This window comes from Nestor notabilis, unplaced genomic scaffold (assembly GCF_000696875.1).
Source record: "Nestor notabilis isolate BGI_N333 unplaced genomic scaffold, ASM69687v1 scaffold16810, whole genome shotgun sequence".
NCBI classification, from domain to species: domain Eukaryota; kingdom Metazoa; phylum Chordata; class Aves; order Psittaciformes; family Psittacidae; genus Nestor; species Nestor notabilis.
Window position 1 is genome coordinate 33,427 of NW_009910883.1, and position 10,541 is coordinate 43,967.

The 10,541-nt window shown below is 46.5% G+C and overlaps 1 protein-coding gene across 1 annotated transcript in view; it reads left to right on the forward strand.

Annotated features, from left to right (window-relative positions):
- LOC104403848 (monoglyceride lipase-like) overlaps window positions 1-10,541 on the forward strand; it is a gene marked incomplete at its 3' end in the record, with an annotated part of 45,290 nt that overhangs the window by 32,766 nt on the left and 1,983 nt on the right. The window contains exons 3-4 of the mRNA XM_010012120.1: window positions 7,450-7,586; window positions 9,066-9,176. Of these exons, the coding sequence (XP_010010422.1) occupies window positions 7,450-7,586; window positions 9,066-9,176 (248 nt within the window). The remainder of the gene's footprint in view (window positions 1-7,449; window positions 7,587-9,065; window positions 9,177-10,541) is intronic.

The following is a 10,541-nucleotide window of genomic DNA, read 5'->3' on the forward strand; positions in this document are numbered from 1 at the left end:
TCATGTCTTGTTAGGAACGGGGACAAATCCCGTCTAATGAGGGTGGCATTGCCATGTGGTGATGTGAAGAAGGGAAGCAAAGAGCAAAAATCTCTTTAGCTCTGTGGGAAAACTCTCTTTGGACAGGTTGAGTGAGAACTAGAAGTGCAACCCATGGGGAGAACTGATCCTGAATGCAGGACTTTGGGAGCTCTGGTGTGCTAATGAGCTTTGGGAGGATTAATTGGTCCAACACCTTGCTGGTGCCTTAGAACGTGATTCCCTCTTTATAGGAACATTATGATTATTGTTATTCATTTGCCAGTTGCTGAAAAAAAATATATAACAGAAAAAAATCTGTGCCAAGATTGCTTTGGAATAGAGAAATGCTGTACTCCAGTGCCAAGAATCTCACAGACTAAACAGAACCCAGTGGGAGCCCTTGCTCCATACGGGAACTCGTGTTTATTTTAACATGTAAATAAATTGGGTGAAAAATGGGTCTTTTAAATTCTTCTTTTCTGTTTGTTATTGATGTGAGTTCCCAATGGGTGGTCTGCATGGAGGGCAAGCTTTTGAAGATAGCTTGAAAGGAAGTTATGCCTGTCCCCCAAGACATTCGTCAGCAGCATGGAGGGAGTTCTTACATGAGCTAGCTTTCATCTTACTTTCTTCTTGATGCTTAATCTACTGTTAGCAGGGAAAAATTAGGACTGTCTTCCCTGAGATGAACTGATTTGATTGTTTTCTCAAGCGTGAACATACTCAAGGCACACGGATGGAGTTTGCAACGCGAGGAGCTCACTCGCGATGCATCAGCACGCTGGGCAAGGCTCCTGTGTAGGGATCAAGAGGTGGGTCATTAACTTGCAGCTCTCTTTGGAGGGGAACAATCAGGCGGGTTGTGCAAACTCTCAGGCAGGGCAAATGAAACCGTCTTTAAGCAAATAGAAGAGCACGAAATGAATGGCCTTTGTGAAGGAAAAAATGGAAATGTTTTCTAGTTAAACAAGCTGTCATTTAGGACTTAATAGCATGTGCGTGTTGGAGAGCCAACCCACATGCCAGTCGTGCTTTGGAATCAATGGGCAGGGAAGGGGATTGTGCAGTTCCGCTCCAGTGCTGGCTTTTTCATGGAAAACTCTGACATCTCGAGTTGGTGCCTCAGTTGTTTTAAAGCTGAAACTTGGATCAGCAAGGTAATGCAAGTGGACTTTGAGCCTTGTTTTCATCTGGGAAAAAATAAAGTTTGCACCTTTTGGGAGGGATTTTATGGTACTAAAACAATATAAGATAATTATATGTGATTTTAAAGCTAAATTAAAATAGCAGGGAGATTGTCCTTGACTGCTCTTCTCCTCCAGTGAAACTCTGGCTACCACTAGTGGTATCTGAAGTTGTATGTGGAGAGCAGAAAAGAAGCTCTTCTCTGTTCTTAAAACATCAGCAACATATAGGTCAAGTGAACTAGGGAGACCCTGGATTAACTCCAGCAAAGTCCATGCAACTTTTTCGGCAGTATCTGAGCACCGATGCTGGTTCTATGTCATGGCAGAATAAGTCTTTGAAGACCAACTCTGATGGTAAATGAAGTCACCTTAACTATACTTCAGGAAATTATCTGCTCCTCATGAAAGAAGGCAAAATGTCAGTGCAACACTGCAAGAATAACAGTGAAAAACTATTCTAGGGCCTTAAATAAAATCACTTAGTGCTAGATTATAAGACTCCTTAGAGGCACCATAAGTTGTGCCTCACTGATTATATATTTTACATTTATATTGTGGTTTCCAACCCATGGGAAAACAGATGAGATAGCAATCATTTCACCCATCACCAAAGGAAAGTCTTTTGCAGAGGAACTCAACAGCTCCTCAACCATCTACGCCAGCTTTGTGCAGTGTTTTCAAACCCCTGATCCCCGCAGCCTGGCAGAGAAGGGCATTCCCTTCAGCTCTCTTCCTTCAATATTCTTGAGGGCTGCTTTGGGAGGTGCCGTCAGCAGAAGGGGCTGAGGAAAAAAGGAGAATACGGTTGTGTCTGAACTTTGTGGGAAAGGAACTGGGCTCCATATTCCTCTGTCATGCGGCTTAGCTTCTACCAGCCATGCCACAGCAGCATCCTGGGTTTGTGACAGGGATGACAAAGCTCCAGGCAGCATGGGAAGTGACTGTGGTATGTGCAGGTTTTCACACTCCTTTTTCTCCTTTCATTACATGATGTCCCAGGAGACACTTACATTCCTAGCCTGGCCACAGTGGCTGCTGTTTGTAAAGGCAGCCAATGAAGGATTATTTTGCAACACACTCAGAGGGGGTTTTTTCAGCATGTTTTCATGAGCAACATGATGTTCCAGGAAGACTTTTAAGGAACTGCAAATCAGAGCCAAATTCAGCAACAGCATAAGGAACGGGCGAGTCTTCTAAAGCCAAAGGAACCACGCTTGTATCCATTAGGGATGAATTGACTGCTAACATTGACAGCAACAGTTTGCCTTGTTGGACAGGCTCAACCACTGCTGTGATATGTACCAGGTCATTTTGTTTGTCATCTCTGGAGTACAGAAAAGATTTCCAATGGCTTCAGCAAGCTGACCAGTTCCCTGCTCCCAGCAGGAAGGCACAAAGAATTTTAGTGTAGAAAATTGCCTGTTCCTTTTTTTTCCTTAACCAAGACCACAAACAATATAACTCTGTGTGTGCACTATGCTAAAAATATCTGAGCTCTGCAAATGTGTCTCCGATGTGGGAGGAGGCAGCTTTCAGTTTGCTGCACCCTTTGTGTGAGGCAAGTGAATAAAAACTATCCAGCAAATGCCGAAAGAAAAATGATTTTCCTAACCTTGGGAAGGAAGAGGGAAGCTGACGGACTGGTGTGTTCAGGACATGACTCCCCTTCAGTAAGAGAGAGGCAGGATCCATCTGTAATTCTTAGTTACATGCTCCATAGATAGAACACCAAAGGTGTAGAGATCCTTCTGTTGGGTACCATATCTAGTGGTTTTATAATGTGCCTATTGTTATGGAAAATGCAGTGTACTCCCTGTATCTGTACAGGTGGTGTGAAGGAAGGGATGCTGAGGACTACCCAGGTGGAGAAGAGTGGTCAAAAGTTCAAAAGTTACTAAGGAGAAGCACTTGTTTTCAGATCCTTGAGGAACATAAAGATGGAAGCAGTGGTGAGAGGGAACCCTCTCCTTTTAGTCCCTAAATCTGATGTGGAAGTAGTCCTGGAAAAGCCTTAGCCCAAATTCATTCACAGGCTTGTACCCAAATATTGACAGCATAAAGCTTGTCAATGCTGCAGAGCAGGTTTACTCCACACTGCGCCCCATGGTCCTGTCTCCTGGTGGTTCAGATCGTGGACCTGCTCCCTTCCAGCCTAAGCACTGCTTTTTCTTCTTGTGGAAACCAGAGCTGTCAAGGAGGATAAGAGAGATGGTGCACAGCAAAGGCTGGTTCAGATGAACAGTGGAAAGCTCACCTTCAGGGTTTAGCTACAAAGCACACTGCAGCACAGCAGCTGACCTAGGTGGCAGCTTGACTGTAGTCAAGGCAGCATGGCAAATCCTGGGACAGCTTGTCCTGCTTCTCCTCACTCAGGTGTCTCTGTCTTGTCTTTGCTCTCCATCTCCATGCAGAACAAAGAGTACTTACATAGTGGGGGGCAGGCACTGCTGAATGCCTCCGTGCACCAGACTTGATTTGGTTGGGAATGGAAAAAGATAGGGAAAATAAAACTAGACCAGGCTCCCTTGTTGTGATAAATCTGTTCTCAGGGCAAGGAAGCTGCTTTGTTGAGTAGGAATCTGCAGGATGAACTCAGGGGTGCTTCCTGTGTGTATTTGTTCTGAGTGGAACGTTTGCTTTACATGTTACTGACAATGCAGGCACAGGCTGTTGACTTTTCCAGATGTTGTCTGTCCTGTTTTGAAGCTTCTTCCTGTTGTTTTAGCTGTTTGTGTGTCTGAATGGTGGATTAGATGTACTGCTTGTTAAACAAACAATTAAACATTGAGAGCTTTGCAATCCAGTATGTTTAATTAATGAGCTTTGCTCACTTGATGAAAAGGATGTGTACTTGACTCATTACCAAACAAGCAGAGTTGTTGCAGGAGTGAACTGTTATGACAATTCAAAGTGTTTACTAGTTTGTTAATATTTTTTTTCATTAAACCTTAAAAAAAAAAAACAAGCAGAAAATCAAAGCTTCACACAACATCTGCTGGATAAACCCATTATTAGTGCCTTGTGTATTGTCTCACCCACATTCTCCATCTCTGTGCTTTCTCCCATCACCTCCTCTGCGAAACTGCACTGCCTTACAGCCTGAGATTAGAGCTCATTATTACTTCTAGAGCTTGCAGTACCTTGGATCCAGGTCTGTGATGATGCCCTGTGGTGCTGCGTGTTGTATGAGTGCAAAAACCCAGCAGTCTTTGCTCAGACAAGTTCAAGTAGATCTCATAAATACAGGCATCAGCCGTAATGCCTTGAGACACCGCTTAGCTAGCTGCAAGCTGGATGTGAAGCCACATAGACAGGAAACCAAGTGTGCCACGTGGATGTGAGCTGGCAACCGCAGTGCTTTACATAGGAACATCTCATGGTTATGACCCCACATTGCCCTGTTGAAATCAGGGGCCCCAGGGGTAGTGTTGTGATGAGGAACTCATAGAGCTGTGATTCTCGTGACACTTCTCTGTTGTCTCCTTTGGATGCAGTTAGTTCCAGTTCCTGGGTGCAGGCAGTTCCACTCGTCTTGAACCCACTGTCTCACCACTAATATAGTGGAAGCACTATATTAGTTTCATTCCCAGCAAAACCCAAAGCAAATAGCTTTACATCAAGGCTGAACTTGACCTTTCATTCTTAATACCTCTGAAGGCAAAAGAGAAAAACATGTCAATATTCTCAACTGTATTGATGTTTGGTTGCACACATCTTTCATCTAATAGAAGAGGTCTTAGTTCCTCACCCTGAAGCTTTCTCAGCTGGGAGATCCAAACTTGCAATAAACTCATTCTCTGGTGCAGCAATTCTGGTTTCTTGGAGGGGAAGAGAGAAAAAAAGTAAAATAAAAGAACACGACCCAGCAATGCCAGCCAGCCAGCCAACCTTCTGCAAGGCCCTGCGATAGTATCACAGCAAAGACACACAGGGACTTCCTTTACCATACATGCAGACAAACTGCTCCTCAACCATTGCTCTGGGCCATCTGGGTGGGGAACAGTGATTTAATAGTTAAAAGCAGGGTCAAAAGGTGGGCTCATTAAGTTACTAATAAAAACCGCCAAACCCTGCAGAAATCCAGTGAGATGCTTGTCACAGCTCTTGCACAGGTATTTCTTGGATTCCACAGTCCTAACTCTGGCTGTTACGAGCAGTGTCATTAGTATGTGGTAAGAGCAGGGGATTTGCTCCATGCTGAGGACCAAGGAGGTTTCCCAGAGCTGCCTCTGTCTCATCCAGAAACAGAGCAGAGCCTCATAGCTCCACAGCAGGGAGTCAGGGCCCATACACAGACCTGGTTTGCTATTTCTGCTTGCTCAGCTGTCTCACACAGGCACTGGAGAGAAAGAGAGACTAGAAGCAAGTGCAAGCAGCACCAGAGAAAAAGAATTGGAACTGCAAAGCTCTGCTAAGAGAAACATTCCTCTCTCTAGCTTATTTAACTCATATTAACCTGCTAAATTTGAGATATAAGTAATAGGGAGATAACACATTTAAGGTCTACAAAATGGGTGGACTGGACAGAATAAAAGTTGGAGCAGGCTCGCTTTCCATCTGTAATAAAAAGCAGTTTATAGACCCACTAGCCACACACATGGCTTCACTTCTTAGACTATTACAATTTGCATCTGAATTGACTCTTTGGTTTGCTTCTGGTCACTGAGCCGTGGCAGATCCACTTGCTGGTTCATATTTTGGCAGGGATTGGAGCATGTGCATGGAAAGCAGAAGCGGTACCATGTAATTTATTATAGGCCAGCATGCCATCATTGGGTGTACCTGGCAGCCAGCATGGCTGATTGCAGTGTTCCCAGCTCTGGCGAGCACCTGGCAGGACAAAAGAAGTCTGCAGCTCAGAGTTTCTTAGATGGAGTGTCTTTAGTCCAGCTCTGCCAAATTTGCAGGGTGCTTTTCTTTGGCTGTCTTACAGGACACTGATTTCTTCTGACTATTGCTAGCAGCTCTGTACCTTTCAGGCTGGGTGGCAATGCTTTGCTTTGCTGCTCACTAGAGGGGGTACCATCCAGCATGAGAACAATTATCAGGCACTTCACATCCTTCGACAAGTCATTGTCCCTTTGTGCCTTTACGTGTGCCTAAGTGCCCACTGGAGAAGGCCTAGGGAGACACAGCAGCAGGGAGATGTCTGAGACTCCCTATGCCCTATCCCATATGGATGGGACCTGTTTTCCCAATCACAGTTTTGCTTAACAACCTGAATGGACCAGCAACAAGCAAGGAGCCTGTTTTTAAGGAGGAATCCTATTTGTGCTAGCTAACAACATGTATGTGTGGCCAGGTGAACATGCAAACTGCTTCCCCAGGGCGGTTATTAATTTCAAGCCTTTGCAAGCTCAAAATTGCCTGGGACTGTGTTGGTGGCGATGCTGGCTCCTGCTCTGCCAGGGATGCCACTGTTCCCATAGCAACTCACCAGCTCCCATTTTAGTCTTTCCCTTCCCTTTGATCAGATACAGATCAGATAATTCCCAGATACAGAACAAGCTAACAGTGCCCAGGTGCAGCACAGTTTGCATTAGCACTTGTTTAGGAGGAGTGTGCCACTTGGTACTTGCCCACTGTTGGAGTCTCTTGCAACCTCCATCCCTTGTCCTCTGCTGAGAGCGCTTCACTTCCTACCAGGGAAGGCTTCCAGCCCACCCAGCACTCCAGGGTATTGGGAGAAAAAGCAGGACTCTGCAAAGCCCGTGCACATCCAGGCACTGGAAAAGGCTGTGGCCATGGCCCATTAAGTTTATAGCAGCACATCTAGTCTTTGGAATTTTCCTGTGTCTTGCTAAGACTCTACACAGCAGTTATTGCTGTGCAGTGAGTCCTCAGAGCTCAGCAGCCATGATCCCTGGGAAAAACTCTATTTCCCAGGATGCAATGACCCCCCCATCTCTACAGCAAGGCAACACAACCCTTCCGCTCTCCTCACCCTGATGCTCATTAGATCTGCAAGAGATTAGATCTGCACTCTTAGTTTGGAAGAGCAGGTAGAAACACAGGGGAGTCTACGATTTCTTTTAATCAGACCATGGACAGGCTGGTGCTTTACAAACAGCTCTGTGCAGCTTCCTTTGTACTCCTGCAGCACTTTCTGTTGAGCGATGACTGCAGGAGAAGGTCAAGTAAGGACAGTAACAGTCCAACAGGCATGTTTCTGTTAAAACCTTTCCTGATTGCAACCACTGCTTTGAGTGACTTACATGCATGTTCTGCTTTTCCCCTACAGTTGGCCATGGGCAGAGCGAGGGCGATCGTATGGTTGTCTCAGATTTCCACGTCTTCATCAGAGACAGCTTGCAGCACATTGATCTCATGAAGAAAGAGCACCCCGAGCTGCCCATTCTCATCCTGGGGCACTCCATGGTAAGCACCATCCCCTACCCCTCCTGCAGCACCAGGACACGTGCCATTGCACGGGGGTATTCTTATGGATGGCAGGAAATAAGTAACTCAGCCCACAGCAGGAAAAAGAAAGCCACAAGCAACCTTCCCTTCCGCTTCATTCACTGCCTGTTTTGCCAGCTTGCCTTACCCCATGAATTCCATCTGGAGTATAGTCAATCCTTAACATTTCTACTCAGATCATGGCCCTAATTAGTGCTATTTGCAACAATAGGCCTATTTTTTAATAGGACCCTTCGTTCACACGAGGTACACAGTAAGTCCCACCACATCCCTGCAGCATTAGGCTTCTCCTTTCATTTTACCCAGTAACCAGGAGGTTAAGCCTTCCAAAGCTCTGTGAGCAGCTAGGGGATGAAACACGAAAATGCCCTGTAGCCTCATTCTATTCAACAACCTAAGAGGAAAATGTACAAGGGATTAGGGCTGCAAAAACAAAGGCACTGATTTGGTGAACAGATCTGAAGTCTGGTTCTGACAGCACGGGCCAAATCCCTTTATTCAAGCTAGCAGTATTCCCACTGATGTCATTGATCTGCTCTCCCTGCCTTCCCAGAGGAGAAGAAAATGAATAAGTACTTTGGGATTCAGCCTATGCTCAGATAAACAAGTGTTCTTGCGTAAGAAGGCATGGCATGCTCCGAGGTGCTCACTAGGCTCCAAAGCCGCTCTAACAAGGAGCTAATTTCCCAGCAAGGTCTTTGGGGTGCTTTGCGCTGCCACTCCAGTTAACAAGCCCCTGGTTCTCCAGGAGCATGGAAGTTCACCAAATATTCCCCTTGGCAACTAATCCTCTGCAAACTTTCCCGAGGAAGCCGGCCAGGTCCCGTCCGTCCCCATCAGCCCTGTCCTCATGCAGGAGGGCTCAGCTGGGCTGGTGTTCAGCTCTGAACCAGGGGCTGGGTGCTCGCTGGGCACAGTGCTGTGGGGCTGGAGTGTGGGGACACTGAAGAGGAGAACACTGAACTAACAGTAATTAGTGAGGATTTTGGGTGGCTTTGCTGTTGCTCAGGTTACCAGAGCCACAAGCACAGCGCGAGCCTGGCTCCACGGCATCATCCCAATGCAACTCCAGTCACGCTGATAGAGCCTCAACTTATTTTTCAGGTCTCACCTGAACAACCATTTCAGACATTTCTTTTTAGTCCTTTTAACTGAGGAGGACACAAGGCATCCTATGGAGCTGACAGACATTGCACGGAGAGTTGAGTTCAGTGTGATGGGAGGGTTTATAGCATGGGAACAGAAACCAGGTCTCTTCTCTCCCGCAAAACCCAGACACTCCAGTGGCCCTGCTCCTGTAGTGTTCCTCACTGACCACTCTCGTTGGGGCAGAAATAATTTGCTTGTTTCGACTAAATCCCTTCCAGTAACAGGATTACTGTACAAAGGGGATGTTGACACCTGTATTAAGCTGTGGGCTGTTACTTTGCATTGCAGGGGGGAGCCATCTCCATCCTGACAGCCAGTGAGAGACCCAGTGAGTTTTCAGGCATGCTGTTAATCTCCCCTTTAGTGGTAGCCAGCCCAGAAGTCGCCACTCCCATCAAGGTAAGAGCAAACCCGTGTTGCACATAGTCACCTCGCTCTTCCCTCTAGCCTCAAAACGCCAAAGATCTGCTCCTCCTGGATGCCAGTCAGTACTTCTGAGTGCTTCCCCCACAGTCCCACATACTTCTAAGAGGGGAAGTGACTCCTGAACCTGTACAGAAATAAGAACAACTTATTTAAAAGAGAGTGGGGTAAGGATGCTGCCTCGGGAGGTGGTAGCAGCCTGTGCTTTCTTCACCACACCCTGTGGCAGCCCACACGGTGCCATCCTTTCCCTTCCTCTCCTACGGCTTTCTTCCTGACTCATGCAGAGTCTGGTACTGTTGCAACACAGGCTGCTGGCTAAGTCAGGCCAGGGTTATTTTTGCTGTTTGGGGGATGACCAGTTTCTAAACAAACCTAAAGCTCTTGGTCCCAGGAATCCTTCTTGAGGCTCAAAGGAGGCTTCCAGCTAAAGCGTCTCCACCCCAGCAGCATCCTATTAGGCTTGGTACCACAGCTGGTTCTTGTGCAGACCATCTCCTTTGGTTTGCATTTAGGCGTTCCCCCCTCCTCCCATTCACATCTGCCTCCCAGAGCTATTTCTGATGCAGACTTGCACTGCCCAGTTTGCCCTTCCCCAGGGAGGCTCTGCAGGGAGCTCACCCTCAGCTCTCCCCTCCCTTCTGAAACTTTAAAAGGATAAACAACATTTCTAAAAGGAGCTGGAAGCAAAGGGAAGGACCAGCTAAGCCAGCAGGAAGGACAGACCATCTCATTCCCACAGGACTCATTCCTTCATCCTTTCTCCCTAGGCTCTTGTCCTTCTTGTTTTAATCTACTTCTAAACTATTTCTCCTGCTTTTTTGTTCCTTTGGAGAGAAAGGAAACAGATTGCCTCAGTATAATCCTGTCACACCTTCTGCTGTAGCCAAAGCCATCGACTGACCTCACAAATCATTACAAGAACCAAAAGGTGCTTTTGAGTCACCTCCCTCCTCCACTGAAGGAAAGGCGTTAAGATCCCCAGCCTTAAAATGGAACACCCTGATGAGATGTGCACCACCTGGATTCTCATCAATACTTCCCTTCCGAGTGCCTCCCCCACAGTCCCACCTACTTTTCAGAGGGGAAAAGTGAATCCTGAAGTCATCCAGTCCCAGAAAACTTATTTAACTAGGAGTCAGAGCACCACCAGGGGATTTTAGGAGGCTGGGAGCTGATTCTTGCTATACCTGACCCAGCATAAGGGTGTCATAAGTGCCCCTGTTATTCCTCACCTTGGAAAAGGAAAAAGAATAAATAACAAGAACAAAAAAGGAGGGTCTGAATCTGAGCAACAGTGTTCAGCTTCTGTTTCTGGTCAAGGCAAGGGAAATAGGGAAA